The sequence below is a fragment of the Mastomys coucha genome, unplaced genomic scaffold (genome assembly GCF_008632895.1).
Source record: "Mastomys coucha isolate ucsf_1 unplaced genomic scaffold, UCSF_Mcou_1 pScaffold16, whole genome shotgun sequence".
Taxonomy (NCBI): domain Eukaryota; kingdom Metazoa; phylum Chordata; class Mammalia; order Rodentia; family Muridae; genus Mastomys; species Mastomys coucha.
Genome location: NW_022196898.1, coordinates 39,384,661 through 39,405,043, shown reverse-complemented (window position 1 = coordinate 39,405,043; position 20,383 = coordinate 39,384,661). Strand labels below are relative to the sequence as shown.

Sequence of the window (20,383 nt, the reverse complement as noted above, 5' to 3'; positions counted from 1 at the left end):
TATATTTAATTCCATAATAAACCCTTTACATGTTAAATGTATTATACCATTTTACAAGGACTTGGTTTTGAGTTCTGAGATAGGGTATCACTCTGTAGACACGCCCAGCCTCTTGAAGTCTTGGCCCTCTCCCTCCTTCAGCTTCCCAAGTGTAGCAATTATAAGCCCCATGCCTAGCTTTAGTAAGGACCTTCTGGAGTTGTTTATTTCTTTATTGTTTTGTTTTGTTTCTGAGACAGGGTTTCTCTGTGTAACCTTGGCTGTCCTGTAGACCAGCCTGGCCTGGAACTCACAAAGATCCACCTGCCTCTGTCTCCCGAATGTTGGGATTAAAGCTGTGAGCCACCACCACCTGACTCTTGTATTTTAAATAAATGTGTGCTCAGAGGCCAGAAGACAACCTCTAATGTCACCCTCAGAAACACCATCCACCTAATTAGTTAATTTTTTTTTAAGACTTATTTCATTTTATGTATGTCGAATGTTTTGCCTGTTCGTATGTCTATGCACACATGTGTGTCTGGTGTCCCTAGAGCCAGAAGAGGGCAGCGGATCCATTGAAACTGGAGTTTCAGATGATTGTAAGCCACCATATGGATGCTGGGAACTGAACCTCCATCCAAGTAGTTTGTGATAGTCTCCCTAGTGTTTAGCCTGGAGCTTAACAATTAGGCTCTACTAGCTGGCCAGTGAGCTATGTCTCTGCCCACTTCCCCCATGCTGGGATAACAAGTGCAGCCTTTCGCTTTTAAGGCTGGCATTTTATAGAATGAACTATTCCTCACACCAACAAGGACACTGTAAAGAGAAATGGGTCTTTTCAATGGGGGACTGTGATTAGTTTGGGTCACTGCCTTGATTCAAGTAAAGGCACTCACAGGCTTACTCTCACTGTTTGCACACTTTCTGATACAAAAGTCAGCACAGGCCGCAAAGAAACGATTGGTGTTAAAGAAATCACATCATTGCACCTATCCCTGAAACTCTTGGGTCTCCCGGGATCATATTGTAAGCACTGCTGCTTTACCCGATATAGAGTAGGAGAACATGATTGGTACTGTCTGAATCACCGAGGCCGCGGAGCCAAGAAGTAAGTTCCCCTCTCCTTTTCTGGCTTCTCAGTGCTAAGATATCAGACCCTAGGCCTTGCCCTTGGCAAGCACTCTACCACCAAGCTATATTTCCCAGCCTGGCGTGAAGAGGGTGGATCCCTTGGAACTGGAGTTACAGATGGTTGTGGGCCACCATGGAGCTGCCCGAAATCGAACCCCAGCCTCTAAAGACCCAGCCAGTCCTCTTAGCCAACTGAGCTATCTTTCCAGCCCAGCGTGGAGCCTTTTGACTTTTACTTATTTTGTGTGCATTTGTAAGGGGTGGGCTCACATACTTCACAGCAGTATATATGTGAAGGTTGGAAGACAACTTTCAGGATTCATTTTCTCCTCTTCTGTCAACAGCCTTTAGCTGTTGAGCCATCAGACTGGCCCTTAGGGACGGATCCCTTCAAAACTCAGCTGTGATGTGGGAATTAGGACACTCCTCTTCCTTACTCTCTCCCATGTTGGTATAGGTAAATCTGAATTTGCTCACTGCCCCTCAGCAGGGCTGGAAATGCCCTGCACTTGGTAGAATGTTGAAGCTCCAGGTTCCTACTCTGACATTGCATAAGTTGGTCGAGTGTGGTGATCCAGGCCTCTAAATCCACCATTCTGGAGAGATGAAAATCTTTTTCAGCTATCAACTTGGAGGATAGTCTGGGCTACATAATAACCTGCCAAAAATAAATAAATAAACAAACAAATAAATAAATAAGCAAGCAAAGTCTGAATCCTTTTTTCCCAAGTCACCTACCACCTTCCTAAGCAATCAGGCAAGAATGTGGGGGAGAGGTGTAGCTTCACTTCCCCACAGAGCAGGGAAGTGCCAGACATTTCTTCAGTACTATCCATCAAATGCAGACAGGCCTCTGCCTGACCTTTCCAGGCCTCTTCCTGGAGTCTGAGCCAAGTAAACCTGGAGGTAGGGTGGAACACCAGGGTCGTAGAGATAGGGCTCCCAGGCCGTCAGAACTCCCCCATACACCAAAGGTGACTTTGAAGGTCAGATGTGATTTACTGAGCGCGGGCGCTTATGAGTTCGGTGCTTGGATGAAAACCTCAGGAGAAGCATAAGGAAAGATGGTCGCCCTGGCAACCACAGCACGCTCAACTTTCTGTGGGCCCTTGTAGCCATTTTAACTCCCAAGCCCAATTTCACCTCCCAGGAACTGTAGACAGCCCCCTAAAGAGAGGCTATGGGGACCTATGAGGTGATTCTCGGGCATGAACCATCCAGAGAGACTGGCTTTGGGGAAGAGAGACTGGGATGAGGTGGGGAAGGGGGTGGGGAGCTGGATGACTGAGGAGCTCCAGCAAGACAATTCTAGGAAATTGCGGGTCAGATCCTTCCGGGGCAGCCAGGCTCCAGCGGGCACTAGGAGGGGAGGGGACTGGGAGGGGGCCCAGAGGAGACGCCAAAGGAGTAGATGATTTCTGCAACCCCAGAACTTTCACTGGAACTGAGGAGATTTCCTTCCGGAGTTAGGCCCCAGAAGCCAGGAAGAACTGGGAAAACCATTACCGAAGGGAAGGGTGGCGGGAGGGGAAGCAAAACCGCCCCTCCTCCAAGCAGGGGGGCTCCCGCCCAAGTGGGAGGGGCTGTCTAGCCTCACTGTTTCCTGGGCTGTCCAGCCCAGTGGGTTAGGAGGAGGGGTGGAGAAGGCCAGAAGGGTTTCCCTGGAGTGTGGTTTGTGTAATAACAAAAGCAACAATTGGCCTCCAGCTAAGCGTTACAGTTGACAAAGGCTTTCACATACACTATCTCATCGGATCACGTGACGTCCTTGAAAGGGGAGAGAAGACCAAGCAAGCCACCCAACTGCGAGTAGGAAGGCCCAGCTGAGGTCCAGCTGTGGGTAGGAGGACCCACAGCTCCAGCAAGGCCAGGACCTGGAAAAAACAGAGCTGACATAAGCAGACAAATATCCTCCCCTACTCCCAGCGGCTGTGTTCTCTATGTCAAAGAGCTCGGGTAAATTTTCATAGTGGTACGTTTAGTAATATTTCTGCAAAATAATTTATACCTTTAAGGACGGATCTGTGAAATCTAATTAATGGCAGAGACCAATTTTGCAGCCTTGAAGTCGTTTGTAAATTAAGTTGCAGACAATATTTTTAAATTAACCATTAAAAATTGCCTTTCAAGAAGATGTAATCTCTCTGGGTTGGAACACAACTAAGATGAAGGATTGGATTGCTGATAAATTTGGTGATGCACAAAATGGGGTAAGGAGGTTCAGGAAGGTGTGAGACTACATTTGCTGGAGGACAAAGCCCTGGTCTGTCACTAACACCAGGATTTCTTTCCCCTTTAGGGACCTCCATTCAGTTAAAGCTGGATTCTTAACTACTCCACAGGAAAGAATTTCAGGATAAGTCAAAGGGAAGCAAAGTTAGTGAGTTTATTAAGTAAAATTATAAAAAGGAAAAGGAGCATATGCAATCTGGTGACTCAAGACATACAGGTGTGAGGTTGCCGTTGGCTATTTTTACAAACAGCCAGGTGGTGGTGGCCCAGGTTTCTAATCTCAGCACTCAGCACTTGAGAGGCAGAGGCAGGCAGATCTCTGGGTCATAGGTCACGCCTGGTCTACAGAGTGAGTTCCAGGATAGCCAGGGCTACACTGAGAAACCTTGTCACCAAAAAGTAAAAAATAAAAAATAAATAAATAAAAAGGCAGGACTGGAGAGATGGCTCACTGGCTGCTCTTCCAGAAAACCTGGGTTGAGTTCACAGCACCAACGTAGCAGCTCACAACTGCCTGTAATAACAGCTCTGGGGGTCCAACACTCTCACACAGACATACATGCAGGCAAAACACCAATGCACATAAAATAGAACTAAAGAAATCACTTTTTTTTTTTTAAGTATAGAATAGAGTTTATTCAGGACATAGGGAGGGGAAGGGAGAGGGTAGTAGAGGCAGAGAAAGGCAGAGAGAGGGAGAGAGTAGAGAAGTAGAGACCGGCCATGGCCATGTGGAGAGAAGGGGCAAGCGGGAAGCAAGAGTAAGAGAGACAAGAGAGTAAGAGTAAGAAATCTCTTTTAAAAATAAAAATAAACCGGGCAGTGGTGGCGCACACCAGCACTTGGGAGGCAGAGGCAGGCAGATTTCTGAGTTCGAGGCCAGCCTGGTCTACAGAGTGAGTTCCAGGACAGCCAAGGCTATACAGAGAAACCCTGTCTTGAAAAACCAAAATAAATAAATAAATAAATAAAAATAAATGAAATAATGGCTATATATATAGAATATGACACATATACACACATTACTCAATCTAACTTACAACACAGTTTAAAGATTAGGTAAAGCTTAAAATTTAAAGTTAAAAGTTAAAATATATGATTTATTTTTATTTATTTTTAAAGATTTATTTATTTATTTTACGTGTATGAATGCACTGTAGCTGTACAGATGGCCATGAACCATCTCATGTGGCTGCTGGGAATTGAACTCAGGATCTCTGCTTGCTCCAGCTCTGCTCGCTCCTGCCTGCTTGCTCCGGTATAATACACTGTAGCTGTCTTCAGACCACCAGAAGAGGGCGTCAGATCTCATTACAGATGGTTGTGAGTCACATGGATGGTGGAAGAGCAGTCAGTGCACTTACCCACTGAGCCATCTTGCCAGCCCGATTTATTTTAAATTATTTTACTTGGGTTAGAGACAAGATTTCATGTAGCCTAAGATGGCCGTCGACTTCTGATGCCCCAGTCTCAATCCCTCTCAAATGCTGGGATTACAGATGTGTACCATCTCACCAGCTTGTATCATGCAGAGGACAGAACCCAGGGCTTTGTGCCTTCTAGGCAAGCATTCTACTAACTGTACCACAGTCTCTGCCCCGTTTTTCTTTTTCTTTAAATAATTATTCTGAGCTCTGGAGAGAAAGCTTGGTGAGTAGAGTGCTGAGAAGGCACTGGGCCCTCCCTGAAAGCCTCTAGTCACAGCACTCATCTGCGAATACAGTAATGGGGTTAGAGAGAGGCTCACTGACCACACAATTTAGCCAAAGCTGCAAAAAGGGACAGTAATTGCTAACATTCTGTATAAACTCCACCCCCACAGATACCTGGCAGCAGCCAGGTATGCTCCTCCCCATGGTTACCTGGCAATGGCCAGGTAGGCCTGGCCCTATAAAAGGTGTGCTGCTTGTCCCATTCCTGGCTCTCCTACTTCTGCTTCTCTCCCTTGCCTCTTGCCCCTTTGTTCCCCGTCTCTCCCCATTCCCTTCCCTCTCTCTCTCTCATGGCCAGCCCCTATTTCTCTACTCTCTCCTTCTCTCTGCCTTGCTCTGCCTCTGGTACCCTCTTAACTCCCCTCCCCATGCCCTAAATAAACTCTATTCTATACTATTCAGGTGTGTGTCTGGTCCCTCAGGGGGAGGGGATGCCTCGGCATGGGCCCGAAGAGGCAACCCCCACCCCCTACACGTCACCAAAATATATTCTTTTAGCTCTTTTTATGATCACAACAGTAATGGAGTAGGACACTTGATGTCAACCTCTGCTAACACTGTATGCCTTGAACACATGTGCAAAGACCACAAACTAATTCTGGGCCTGAGGATGTGGTTCTGTGCTAGAGTGGATGCTTAACATATTTATGTATGTATGTATGTATGTACGTATGTATTTATTAATTATATGTAAGTACACTGTAGCTGTCTTCAGACACATCAGAAGAGGACATCAGATCTCATTACAGATGGTTATGAGCCACCATGTGGTTGCTGGGATTTGAACTCAGGACCTCTGGAAGAGCAGTCAGTGCTCTTAACCACTGAGCCATCTCTCTAGCCTGAAGAAATTTCTTTTGTAAAACAATTGTTAGGTAGGTGGTTTTGGTGGTTTAACAAAGAGTGGCCCCATAGGCTCATATATCTGGGTGCTTGCTTACTCATCAGAGAGTGATTTAAGAAGGATTAGGAGGTGTGACCTTGTTGGAGTCATAGAGAGGAAATGAGTCACTGGGGGCAGGCATTGAGGTTCAAATGTTCAAGCCAGACCCAATGTCTTCCTCTTCCTGCTCCCCCCCAGCCCCAGATGTAGAAGTCTCAGCCACTTCTCCAGCACCATGTCTGTGTGCATGCCACCATGCTCCCTGCCATGATGGTAATGAGCTAATAACCCTCTGAACTGTAACCAAGCCCGAAATAAATACTGTTTTTTTTCCCTAGGAGTTGCTATGGTTGCGGTGTCTCTTCATAGCAATAGAACACTAAGAACAATAGAACACTTTACGGGGTACAGTTTAGATTTAGGGGTGAGAGGACTGGCACTACAGCAAAGCTCAAGCTTACTAACATTCTGATCCTGAGTGAGGAAGCATGGTTTGCTGATTTTAACATCCTCGTTTGAGATTTAATAGCAAAAACAAAAAACAGTTCATTGTCTCTGTGGACAGATTTGACTTTATTAGCTATGGTGAAATTTTCTGACTGACAGTCAGCAGGAAAGGCAATCTAGGTCCAAAGTGAAGGTTTTTTCCTTCCTCACATCCCTCCCGTTTTCCCTTCTTTTGGTCCTGTACCTGGCTCAGATTTCATTCCACAAGGAAAAGAGGGAAGAGGTGACAGGAAGTGACTTGCTTAACCTCTGTCACACTTGCTTCCAGCCCATTGTTAGAGAAAAAAGTCTCACCTACTCTCGTTCCACACACACTGGTTCCAGTGAGAGGCATTGGGCTGGAGAGATGGCTCCATGGTTAAGAGAACTTGCTGCTCTTGCAGAGGACCAGGTTTCAGTCCCAAGCACCCACGTGGCAGTTGTAACTCCAGATCCAGGAAGTCTTTTAGCTTCCAAGGACGTTGTGCACGTGTGGTGCATAGATATACATTAAGGCATACGTATAAAAACATTTTTTGGGTTTGGGTTTTTTTGTTTATTTTTGTTTTTCGAGATAGGGTTTCTCTGTGTAGCCCTGGCTGTTCTGGAACTTGTTCTATAAACCAGGCTGGCCTCAAACTCAGAGATCTACCTGCTTTTGCCTCCTGAGTGCTAGGATTAAAGGTGTGTGTCATCACTGCCTGGACTCATTTAAAAAAAAAAGTGTGTGTGTGTAAAATAATTCTACAATTAGCCAGGTAGTAGTGGCACAAACCTTTAATCCCAGCACTTAGGAGGCAGAGAAAGGGGGGTCTCTGTAAGCTCAAAGCTAGCCCCGTCTATAGATCCAGCTGCAGGACAGCCAAGGATACACAGGGAAACCCTGTCTAGAAGAACAAAGGAAGGAAGAAAGAAAGGAAGAAAGAGAGAGGGAAAATATTCTACAATTGAGTATATCTTTTAAAAGATTTTATTTGTTTATTTATTTATGTTTTTGTTTGGGTTTTTTTGTTTTTTTGTTTTTGATTTTTCAAGACAGGGTTTCTCTGGGTAACCGAGGCTGTCCTGGAACTCACACTGTAGACCAGGCTGGCCTCGAACTCAGAAATCCACCTGCCTCTGCCTCTCAAGTGCTGGGACTAAAGGTGTGCGCCACTAACACCAGGCCACTATCCACTCTTAACTCCTGCGCCACCTTTCAGCCCCAAGTATATCTCCTAGTAACTGTGGCAAACCTTTGGATTGATGCTATTCCCTTAGTTTACTGCTTTGGACAGTAGATGGTCTCTGTTGGTTATTGTTTGTCCTGTGATCGGGTCAGCTTGTCACGTCTCAGCCCACCAATTCCCAGCAGGCAAAATTAAACCAAAGTACCATTTAAATGTGGATACATTCCTACTTCTCTCCCAATGTACCCCATAAATTGTTACTTAGAGCACTTGTACATACAAAGTAGGCAGTACGGTGGTTTGAATCAGAACAGCCCCCCAGAGGGTCAGATATTTGGGTGCTTAGTCATCAGGGAATAGCGCTATTTGAGAGTATTCTAATAATTAGAAGGTACGGTCTTGTGGGATGTCACTGGGGGAGGGCTTTGAGTTCTGAAAAGCTCACATCAGACGCAGTCTCTTGTCTCTCTACCAGTGGACCAGGATGGAGTTCTCAGCTATTGCTCCAGTGTCTGCCTGAGTGCTGCCATGCTTTCTTGTATTGATAATGGACTAAACCTCTGCAACTGTAAACAAGAGGCCATTAAGTATTTTCTCTTCTAAGAATTGTGTTGGTCATAGTTTCTCTTCCCAGCAATAGAACAGAGACTAAGGCAGTATTATTAATTTCCAATTGATACCGTTGAAGGCTTAGAGGTGAAGTATACACGCTTACTATCATTGTGTTTTTATTTTTTGTTTGTTTGTTTTCTCAAGACAGTATCTCATATGTAGCCCTGGCCATCCTGGAATTCACCTTGCTGGCCTTGAACTCAGGGAGATCTGCCTGCCTCTGCCTCTGCTTCTAAAGTGCTGGGATTAAAGGTATGTACCTCTACACATCGTGCATAATGTTAGACTTGTTGGGGTGGCCCAAAATTGGGTCACATAAGACAGCAAGATGGATACTCTCAAGAATACTTCTTGGGAATATTCTCAAGAAGAACAGCAGGACATCCTATACTGAGGCAGGTTCCATCCCCCACCTCTCGTAAAATTTGGTTTATTGCAGTCCCTTTTGCCTGCCTCAGTTCCTTTTCCTTACTGCTCTCCCAACAGTCTCCTGCCAGACTAAAACCACCCTATAAAACCCAAGCTTCCCTCTGTGACCAGGCTGTCTTCCCTTCTCTTGGGGACAGCCTGGCAGTTCCTACTCTGAATGTGTCTTTCAGCCACAGCACAGCTCTCTCTTGGTCTGGCTCTCTAGTCAAGCCACACAATACTAAAATATGTTCTCATAAAACTTCATCTCACCCAGGCATACTGGTACATGCAGAGGCAAGCAGATCTTTGTGAGTTCTAGGCCAGCCTGGTCTATATAGTGAGTTCCTATAGTAAAACCCTGTCTTGAAAACAAACCAAAAAAAGATAAATAACTATTCATTTCTCTTTAAAATATATTTTAAGATTTGTTTTTTAATATTTATTTATTTACTTTATGTATATGAGTACATTGTAGCTGTACAGATGGTTGTGAGCCATCATGTGGTTGCTGGGAATTGAACTCAGGACCTTTGGAAGAGCAGTCAGTGCTCTTAACCACTGAGCCACCTCTCTAGCCCCTTAAGATTTGTTTTTATTATTTTTAATTATGTATATGTGTTATCATTTGAATAAGAATAACCCCCATAGAGGCTTATATATTTGAATGCTTGATCCCCAGTTAATGGAAGTGTTTAGGAAGGATGTAAAAAGATGTGGCCTTATTGGAGGGTTGGGCTTTGGGGTTTAATGCCTATGCCATTCCCGGTTAGCTGTCTCACTCTGCCTTGTGGATCAGATTGAAGGACTCAGCTACTGTTCAGGTTTGCATGCCTACTACTGCCAAACTCCTCCCTATGATGACTATCGTGGAGCCTAACCCTTGGGAACCATGATCCCCAAATTAAGTGCTTTCTCTTATAAGTAGCCCTGTTCATGATGTCTTATCACAGCACTAAATGAAAGTAATTAAGACATGGTTTGTCTGCATGAGGATATGTGCACAAACGCACAGCTACCAGAGGCAACTGATTTCCCTGGAGCTGGAGTTACAGGTGCTTTTGAACTTCACCATAACCAAACTCCAGTCATCTGAAAGAGCAGAAAAGGCTCTTAACCACTTAGCCATCTCTCCAGCCCTACAAAGATTTTTCAGTTTTAACTGTATTTTAGTGTGTATATGGATGCTTATAGAAATCAAGATTGGTTCTCTCCTTCCACCATATAAGTTCCAGGAGTAGAAACTAGATTGTCAGGCTTGGCAGCAAGAACCTCTGTGGATCGAATCATTTCCCTAGCCCCTCATCTCTACATTTTGTGAAAATAAATAAATAGTCCTAAATATAGAGGTATTATGAATATTGGCACCACTTCTCTGTTACAGGATATTTAAACCTGTTTCTAGTTATGGTGTGGCTCAGCCCTTAGCACACACCTTTATCCCCTCTGGCTGGAATATAGACACATCCTTAGTATTCCCCTTTAATCCCAAACAATGAAGATAAAATTAGTTTGTAGAAGGAAGTACCCATGTTTGAAAGTGATGTCTAGTTGAGTAACAGGAAAAGTAACGAATCAGAGGCAGATTTAACCGACTAGGATACACCCAAGTCTCACAAGAAGAGAGAAAAGGGAAGCTACTTAAGGAAGAGACAGTACAGGAATGCAGTGGAATTCCTGGAGACAGGGCAGTAGAGTAGAGAGGTAGAGTAGAGCAGTCAGAGTAGAGTAGAGAGTAGAGTAGAGTAGTCAGAGACAGAGAAGGAGGCAGTTTTACAGAGACACATTTAAGAGAAAACAAGCAAGAGAATGAAAGAAGATCAGAAAAGATTGCTAGAGTTAGTTTGAGGCCAAGCAGAGGAATTCAGAGGCTGAGAGAAAAGTCAGATTAAATAAGTCATCTGGGAGAGGAATTTGAGCTGAGTTGAACTAGCCAGCCAGAGGTCAGAAAGAACTAGGCCTAGGTGAGCTTATTCAGCAGTAAGTTTCAGAGGCTGAAAACATTCTAGTCTTAGATTAGATTGTAGAGAGGTTAGAAGCTTCCAGGACTTGGCCTAGGTTGGAGACAGAGGCAGTAAGCCTCAGAGACAATTACTACAGGTGAATAAAAGCTACTTTTGCATTTCTCACTAACTAGCACAGTGTCTTACAGAAGTAAAAATCCTAGGGCTCAGGAGATGGCTCAGAGTGTGAAAGAATTTGCCCTATAAGCATATCACCCATGTTTGATCTGCAAAACACACATAAAATGTTGGGTACAGTGGCCTAGCACACACAGCAATCCTACAGTAAGATAGAAGGATGAAACAGTAGAATTGGCTGGAAACTCACAGGCCAGCTGACTTGGCACATACAGTGTCAGCAGGAGAAACAAGGGAGACCTGGCCTCAAAGCAAGGTCAAGGAAAACTGACCCTCAAAACGTTGTCCTCTGAGCTCCACACATGTGCTGTCCTATGTGGGCATCACACATGCACACACACATATATATATACATTCTAAGCAGTAAATAAAAGTGTTAGCCAGCACCAGGCAGGGGTGGTGCTCTGACAGCACAGACCAATGGTCATCTTTGGCTAGACATGGAGTTTCAAAGCCAGTCTGGGATACAGGGAGAAGGAAGAAGCAGGAGGAAAAGAGAAGAGAAGGAAAGAAAGTAAGAAAAGCTAGGAAAAAGAAAAGAAAAACAGAGATGAAGGCACAAAATCATTCATGGTTGTAACTTTCAGTGAGAGGAATGACTTTAAAATCTAGACTTAGGAGATAATGCAGAGGTTGTGTAGTTCAATAGTACAATCGGGTCTTAAGCCCTTTGTAAAACAGCTATGAAAAAGCTGGGTGCTGTGGCACACTCTAATCCTGACACTTGGGGGGTGATGGATCAGAAGTTCAAGGTCATCCTCAGGCTACATAACTAGCCAAGAAAACAAACCAAAGGAAATAGCTGTGGTTTTCTAGGTTATATTGGAAATTTCCAGAAGTTTCAAGTTATAAGAGCATGGTTTTGTTTGTTTGTGACAAAGGACTCAAGCCCCTAGTTGCTTTGCAACTTTGTAGCTAAGGATGGCCTTGAACTTCTGGTCCCCCGATGCCAAATTGTGTGCTCTATCATGTCCTGTTTTTTGTTTGTTTTGTTTCATGATGGTAATGGCTCTGTGCAAGCATCATGCTATTTTTAAACAGCAGTAACTAGGATCTTCTTCCTTAAGTAGATACTGCAATCCTTAAGAGTTCCTCTGGAAGAAATCTTTTTGTTTATAAAAAATAACTCTTGTCACTGGGCGGTGGTGGCGCACGCCTTTAATCCCAGCACTTGGGAGGCAGAGGCAGGAGGATTTCTGAGTTCCAGGCTAGCCTGGTCTACAGAGTGAGTTCCAGGACAGCCAGAGCTATACAGAGAAACCCTGTCTCGAAAAAACAAAAAAAAAAAAAACAAACAAACAAACAAAAAAAAAACAACTCTTAAGCCGGGCAGTGGTGGCACATGCCTTTAATCCCAGCACTTGGAGGCAGAGGCAGGAGGATTTCTGAGTTCCAGGCCAGCCTGGACTACAGAGTGAGTTCCAAGACAACCAGGGCTATACAGAGGAACCTTGTCTTGAAAACAAACCAACCAAACCAAACCAAACCAAAAAACTTTTTTTTGTTGTTGTTTTTTTGTTTTTTTGAGACAGGGTTTCTCTGTATTGCCCTGGCTGTCCTGGAACTCACTCTGTAGACCAGGCTAGCCTCGAACTCAGAAATCCACCTGCCTCTGCCTCCCAAGTGCTGGGATTAAAGGTGTGCACCACCACTGCCCCGCAAACATCATTTTTTTTTTCCAAGACAGGGTTTCTCTGTGTAGCCTTGGCTGTCCTGGACCTCACTCTGTAGACCCCAAAAAACTCTTAAACCAGTGTGGTGGCACACATTTTTAATCCCAGAACTTGGGAGGCAGAGGCAGTTACCTCTGAATTTGAGGCCAACTTGGTCTTCTGCCTCCCAAGTGCTGAGATTAAAGGCGTGTGCCACCACTGCCCAGCTTATTTATTCTTTAATTTTCCTATGTTTTGTTTCTCTATAATTTGGTGTTTGTATGCCTACCTGGGCTACAGATAATTCTGGCCAAGATAGGGAAAATAATGAGGTCTGCCTCAAAATAAAAGTAAAACAAGGGGGGCTGGTGAGATGGCTCAGTGGGTAAGAGCACCACTGACTGCTCTTTTGAAGGTCCTGAGTTCAGATTCCAGCAAACACATGGTGGCTCACAACTACCCATAATGAGATCTGACACTCTCTTCTGGTGCGTCTGAAGACAGCTACAGTGAATTACGCTGGAGCGAGGCTGGAGCAAGCAGGGCAGCAGAGGACCTGAGTTCAATTCCCAGCAGTCACACACATGATGGCTCATGGCCATCTGTACAACTACAGTGTACTCATACACATAAAATAAATAAAAAAAGTAAAACAAGGACCAAGAATAGGGCTCAGTGGTAGAGGAAGTGATTGCCTTGCCTGGGTGAAGAAGCCCTAGGTTCTGGGTGAAGAAGCCCTAGGTTTGATTCCCAGTAGTTCCCTCCAGAAAAACACATGTCATTAACTCTACTGTAATAGCATAAGAATAACTGAATTATCTTCCATTACCTCTTAGAATGTCTAGCCTGGTCTACAGAGTGAGTTCCAAGACAGCCAGGGTATACAAAGAAACCCTGTCTCAAAGAAAACAAAATAAAATAAAATAGATACATAAATAAATATACTTAAAAATGGTAGAATCAACCTCTAACCCCCACATTTAGAAGGCTAAAGCAGAAAGGTTTTTTTTGTTTTGTTGTTGTTTTGTTTTTTGAGATAGGGTTTCTTTGTGTAACCCTGATTGTCCTGGAACTTGCTCTATACATCAACCTGGCATTGAACTCAGAGATCTGCTTGCCTTTGCCTCTGGAGTGCAAGCAACAATACATTACATAAAATAACAAATGTTAGAGAGAGAACTCAGTTGGCTACTGTGCAGGAATGAGTATCTGAGTTTGATCACTAGCTCCTGTGTTATAAATGGGGCAGGGTAAGAAGCTTGTGATGCAGTGCTAGAGAGGTGGAGGTTGATAAATCCCTGGGCCTGCTGGTCAGCTGCCCTAGCCGAAACACAAGCCCTAGGTTTCCACAAAACAAAAACCAAACTAAAACACAAAACAAACAACAACAATAATACAAAACACAATGTGGATTAGCCCTAAGGAATAACACCAAACACATTTGAGTGAACACATGGTTGTTCAGGTATTCACACACACACACACACACACACACACACACCCCATATATATATATATATATATATATATATATATATATATATATATATATAATTAAAAACTACCCTAATCACCATTCTATTTTCTTCTTTTGTTGTTTTTGGTAGCCCTGGCTGGACTGGAATGCAGTATGTGGACCAGGCTGGCTTTGAACTCTCAGAGTTCCTGCCTCTGTCTATTGTATGCTGTGATTCTAGATGACTAGCACTCTTCTACCGTTTTTTTGTTTTTTTAAAGATTTATTTATTTATTATATATAAGTAGCTGTCTTCAGACACACTAGAAGAGGGCATCAGATCCTGTTACAGATGGTTGTGAGCCACCATGTGGTTGCTGGGAATTGAATTCAGGACCTCTAGAAGAGCAGTCAGTGCTCTTAACTGATGAGACATCCATCTCTCTAGCCCTCTACCTGGTTTTTACATATGAGCTCTGGAGACCTAAAGCCTACTCCCCAAACTTCAGGACAAACAATTTTTACATTGTGCCATCTCTCCAGCAATCCACTCCTCTTTCTTTTTTTTTAATTTTTCTTTCTTTCTTTCTTTCTTTCTTTCTTTCTTTTTTTTTGTTTTTTTCAAGACAGGGTTTCTCTGTATAGCCCTGGCTGTTCTGGAACTCACTCTGTAGACCATGCTGGCCTCTGCCTCCCAAGTGCTGGGATTAAAGAGGTGTGCCACCACTGCCCAGCTTTTCTAAATTTTTTTATGAGACTGTTCTTGAACTCACAATGTAATCCAGTCTGGCCTTGAATTTTCAGCAGTCTTGTCTTACCTCTTAAATTTAGGATTACAGGAATGAGCTGCCTTGAGCTTGTTTGTTTCTCAGCTCTGCCATCTGTAAAGAAGATAGCACTTACTCTGCTGTAATTGAATTAAAAACACATAGTGTTTCTGCATGCAGCAAGCCTTTGGTAATTCAGTTGTTTTAATTAATATGTATGTAAGAACTGTAGTTTATTTCCTGACCAAAGTACAGTGAAGGGAAGCAAACTTTCCTACAAAAAACCCTTTTTTTTGGGGGGGGGGGTTCGAGACAGGGTTTCTCTGTGTAGCCCTGGCTGTCCTGGAATTCACTCTGTAGACCAGGCTGGCTTGCCTTGAATTCGGAGATCTACTCGCCTCACCCCCCCCAACTCTCTCTCTCTCTTGTTAAAAAAGGCACACATTTAAAAATCTGCATGGTGCTTATTATCCACTTGAGGGTGCTGGGGTTTGCACAGCTTAGCAGATGGAAGGCAAGCACCCCATCACCAGCCCCGACTACACTAAGTTCTATATAGTGCTTATTTAAAGATGCTATGAGGCACAAGTTGTGGTGGTGCATACATGCAGTCCTAACTCTTGAGAGGATCAGGAACTGAAAGTCATCCTTACCTACATAGGAACAAGTGTCTCAAAAATTAATTAATTTTAAAAATTAAAAAAGCACATGGAAGTTCACTGGCAGGGCATTTACCTATTTTGAATCCCTGGGTTCAATTATCAGTACCACAAACAATCCCAGCACACTTCAAAAAATGGAAACAATATGCAGTATTATACATCTTTTTTCCTTTCTTCCTTTCTTTCTTTTTTCTTTTTCCATCCAATACATGTGTCCCAAGTATAGTAAGCCATTGACTTGTTTGTAGTTCAGAGGTTGAATCAGTCCTTTACACCTAGAAGTAATTCAAAGCTTACTCGGGAAGAGGGTAGAACACCGGAAGTGGATTTGGAGAGCGCCAGTCCTAATTAGGATACAGAAGTCCCTGTGAGGCCGAAGCAGAAGGAATGCCACAAAAGTGAGGCCAGCAGGGGTTCAAGAGTGCTTCACTCCCAAAACAGTGGCTATGGAACTTGGAATTCTTCCAAGGACATTGTTAACAATTTACCTGCCCACTGGCCTTGAAAATGGATAATGCAGGAAAATAGGACTATATCTACGAATGGGGGAGGGAAGAGGAGCATGAATTTGATGACCCAGCTTTCTAAGTGCTAGGATTGCAAGCATGTACCACCACACCCACCTTAGAGCTGTGTACAGCAATCGGTTCACATGCCTAAAACCGAAAACTTCTGTTGAGACGCACTCTCATACAATCAAGCCTTAACTATGATCACAACAAACCGCAACACTCTCAGTGGATTGTGTGTAAATACAATATGCTTCGGTGACATTTGTCACCTCAAAAGACGACGAAGTCCAATCACTTAGTAAATTGTGTTAAAGCTAGTGCTGGTACGACTCTAATTATTTGGTTTGCACTAGTGAATCCGTGCACTTTTTTGTTGTTGTTTTCAAATTCTTTAATTTACACACCCAAGAGCTCATACACTCGGCCGCGTGTAGCATTCGTAGTGCAGGAAGTAGCTTCAGACCCTGAGGGCGTTTGCTAAGTGACTGCGGAAAGGCTGGGGCTCCTTTTCCTGAACTGCCACGGACCAGCTCGGTTTCCAGCCTCCCAGACTACCCAAGGACAACGTTCCGAACACCTGTAGGGAGTGGGGCAGGAGGCAAACGTCGCGCATGCGCGTTGGCGCGCGCAGGCGCAGCCCGGCTTGTTCCGGATCGCCCTGCTCTTAGCACCCGCTCCGTCCCTCCCGTCCCGCCTCCAGATGCCGAGGAAGGATGCGATTGGGCACACTTGTTGCCCGTCAGACCAGACTCAATTCTTCTCCCTACAATTGGCAGCCCGGGAAAAGGCCAGTCCGTCGGCGGCGGCTTACTCCTTAGAGACCTGGCGCCACCGCGGAAGCCGCTATTGGCGGACGCCCGGGACCGCGACTGCTCACTTCCGGCGCCGGCGACGACTCTGCCCGCTCGGGCACTCTCAGCCTCCCCCGCCCTTCCACCATGGCCGCCTCTGTGTGGTGTGGGGAGAAGCTGGTCCTCCCATAGCGCTCCTGCCGCATCCTCACCCGCTAGGTGCCGGATTCCAAGGAACCGCGTTTCCCAATCCCGCCGGGAAGGTTTCCCACCCCTAATTCAGGGCCAGAACTCCTTCCCACACCTCGAGAGGCAGAAACTTAGGGTTTCCCCTCCTTTCAGGATAAGAAGCCAGAGGGTTTCCCCCTCCACTTCTGCAAGGGTGGCAGCCTTGCCCACCTCCTTGCAGGGCACAAGACCCTTAGTCTACCATACTTCTGCGCTAAAGCTTTGCCCCAGCACGGCTACTCCAGCAGGAGCATCTAGAGAACCCGCGCCTTCCCCCTCCGCAGGAGAGGAGGCAGGAGTGTGGAAAGCCAGGCCTGTCGGCCTCTCCCACTTGTTCCTCTTGCTCCTCGTCCTTGGCAAGCCAGAGTTCTCCGTTTCTAGGACTTAACACCCGTCTACTCCCTTGACCTCTTCCGGTCTCCTGGCTGCAGCCATGGAGTTACAGAAGGGAAAAGGGACCGTAGCAGCTGCTTCATCAGGAGCAGCGGGAGGTGGAGGAGGAGGAGCGGGAGCAGGAGCCCCAGGAGGGGGGAGGCTGCTACTTTCAACCAGTTTGGATGCCAAGGATGAGTTAGAGGAGGTAGGTGTGGGGGGTGGGGAAGGGAGTAAGGAATTGGGTTGAGGTGGGATGCTGGATCGGATATGGGGTGGGGGTGGGGAGAAGAGGCCTTCCAAGTTTTTTTTCTAAGGCAGAAATATTGCTCTTGCTTCCTACTCCTGGAGGAAGATGTGTGGGTCAATTTCCTGGACAGGTTGCCCTAGTAACAGCTGCCGCTATTAAGAAAATGGGTGTGAGGGGTGTTGGTTACAGAGGGATGTAGCATCCATATTGACTAAAGTTATTTTCATTTCTTCCCACATACACACCAATAGCTATCTAAAATCTCCACCGTATTTGAGAGTGTTAAGTTGAAAAGTATATATGTGTTTACAGGCAGGTGTCTGAGGATTGGCAACTTCCTACAGACTTGGCCCCTCTTCTTAGATGGTATCATTGACTGTGTGTGGATACAGACAGTTGTCAGTGATTTTAACCGAGCATTTATAGAGTGAGTGAAGACTTACAAGTAAGTAGTATCTAGTTTGGTAATATCAGTCATAGCAGTGGGGTGAGCCAGTATACAGGGGACTGCTTTTCTTAGAACCAGAGAGTACATACATACATACACTAAGGAGAGATCCGGGAAGCAGAGGCAAGTGGATCTCTGTGAGTTCGAGGCCAGCCTGGTCTACAAAGTGAGTTCTAGGACAGCCAGGGCTACAGAGAGAAACCCAGCCTCGAAAAACCAAAGGACAGACAGACACACACACAGAGAACATGAGTGAGGAGGCTTGACCCTTCCCTTCCTTTGCTTGTTCTCACCTTGTGCTTGATTAACTAGAGATGATCAGTGTAGCCCCTTCCACACTTCCACACAGGAGGACTACTTAGGATGTGTGACAGACTGAGGCATGATTGTTGAACTGTTTGGAAAGCCTAATGCATTCAGTTCAGTGATTACCCAAGGATAAGGGGAGGAAATGAACAGGCCCTGTCTCCTCACAGGCCATTAGCCTGACACTAATGTCATAGTCCTTTATCACATGCTAGGGTAGGCAGGTAAACTCAGAGTTGAAAAAATTGTTAGATTGCCTTGTGTGGTGGTTCAGGTCTGTAATCCTAGCACTTGGAAGGTTGAATCAGGAAAATGGGGGGGAGGACAGAGAGGGAGAGAGAATATGAATGGTGAGTATGTAGTGAGTTCTAGGCTAGCTGGGGCATCATTACCTAGATCTTGCCACCAGAAACAAAAGACACAGAAAAAGAAAATACTGTAGATCACAAGATGGTGGCACACATACACACAAAAATAGACTTTATGGCCCTGTACTTGAGGCAGAGGAGTATCTCTGAGTTCAAGGCCAGCTTGGTGTACGTAGCAAGCTTTAGGACAGCCAGGACTACAAAGAGAGACCCTGTCTCAAAAGAAAGAAGTGAACGTGAATCAAAGTGGCCTTATAGCAACTTTGTGGTTTATCCACCAGCAGACGTCTGGCTGGCTGGAAAGTGAGTTATGTTTTCACTGGATAATTCTATATGTGTTTAGGAAAGTTTCCTATTTCTGTTCCTCCTGCTCCTCCTCCTCCTTTCTTCTAATGAACTAAGGCAGGCATAATTAGAAATGTAAAGCTTACTTGTAAACCAGGCATGGTGGCCCAGGCACAGGTCTGTAATCCCAGTACTCCAAAGAGGCTGAGGCAGGCTGATTGTAGGTCCACGACCATTCTGTCACCATGCCCTACCCCAGCTACAGTTTTTTTCCTGTTTCAATTAAGATTTTGTGTGTGTGTGTGTGTGTGAGTGATATATGTATGTGGGATGCACATTCTGAAATGTACGTAGAGGTGAGAGAATTAGCTTTATGGAGTTATTCTCTCCTTCCAATTTTTTTGCAGGCTCTGCAAATTGAACTTGGGCTGCCATGTTTGTACAGTGAAACTCTTCACCTGCTGAGCCTCTCTCCGCAGCCCCGTTTATTTTTGAGATAGTATCTGAATATGTAGTCTGCCTAGTGTGAAACTTACTTTCCTTCCCTCTTTTTTTTTTTTTTTAAAAGACAGGGTTTCTCTGTGTAGCCCTGGCTGTCCTGGAACTCACTCTGTAGACCAGGCCTCTAACTCAGAGATCCATCTCTGCCTCCCAAGTGCTGGGATTAAAGGTGTGCACCACCACTTTCCAGTTACATCTGGAACTTAACTGTGACCACTTTAACTGTCAAGTGTTGAGCCTGGTATTTTCACACCAGAGCTCTGAGAGGGTAAAAAGTCAGTAGGTAGCTGCCTGTCTCTGGTCCTCCCATCAGAGCATCTGAAAGACAAAGGGTTCCAGGGTTGGATGACAGTCTGTTGATTCCTATCTCCATTCCTATAGAATCCTATCTAAATCCCTGATTTAGTTTGTACCATAGGATACAGTACAGCATCCTTTTCTGGACAGTGAGTGATGTGGCTGGAAAAGATCACAAGAGAAATCAGAAGCCTTAAACTCTTGCCTTTTTAGACTCTGAGAATGAACTTTCAACTTCCTAGGGAGAAAGGGGAGGGGCTGTTTGTTTCTGTCTTGTTTCTTTGATGGTGTGGATGCTTCCAGGGAGTCCCAAGTTCCCCCTTCCACACTCCACTTTGCCCTTTGTCCTTTGCATCTTCATTTTCCAGCAAGTCTTGCTACACTATTCCGCCCCCCATGGGTGTGGTTATGTTATCCCACTAGACCATAGTGTGTAAGGGCAAGGCTTACTGGCCTCTTCTTCCTCTGTGCCTCCCTGAAGATCTTTGCACGCAGAAGTTATCAACACCTGTTGTTGACCAACTGGCCTCTGCTCGTTCTCACTTGGTAATTTTCTGTCATAGGCCTATCTGTTTTCCAGGAAAATAGGTCTGCTTTTTTGCCTCTCTGCGTTTAAAACCCGTTGAGTCTGATAGGAAAATAAGAAGTGTGCACCCTAAAGGTTATCATCATCTCAAGACAAAGTACCGCCCAGCAAGAAGTCCTGGAAAGGTAGATGCATATGAAGGAACA

At 45.0% G+C, this 20,383-nt stretch overlaps 2 protein-coding genes and 1 long non-coding RNA gene across 3 annotated transcripts in view; 2 read left to right on the top strand and 1 right to left on the bottom strand.

Moving 5' to 3' along the window:
* Window positions 1–16,418: 16,418 nt before the first annotated feature.
* Window positions 16,419–16,927, top strand: LOC116093216. Its single transcript, XM_031374616.1, has one exon. It carries the CDS (start codon window positions 16,506–16,508, stop codon window positions 16,872–16,874), a length of 369 nt encoding a protein of 122 aa, XP_031230476.1. The 5' UTR covers window positions 16,419–16,505; the 3' UTR covers window positions 16,875–16,927.
* Window positions 16,579–20,383, top strand: part of Ints3 (integrator complex subunit 3) — a 42,573-nt gene continuing 38,768 nt past the window's right edge. Inside the window, exon 1 of the mRNA XM_031374615.1 lies at window positions 16,579–17,404. Within this exon, the coding sequence (XP_031230475.1) occupies window positions 17,258–17,404 (147 nt within the window). The 5' untranslated portion in view covers window positions 16,579–17,257. The remainder of the gene's footprint in view (window positions 17,405–20,383) is intronic.
* The window catches only part of LOC116093217, a 949-nt gene continuing 119 nt past the window's right edge, over window positions 19,554–20,383 (bottom strand). Inside the window, exon 2 of the long non-coding RNA XR_004119665.1 lies at window positions 19,554–20,279. This is a non-coding gene — a long non-coding RNA (uncharacterized LOC116093217). The remainder of the gene's footprint in view (window positions 20,280–20,383) is intronic.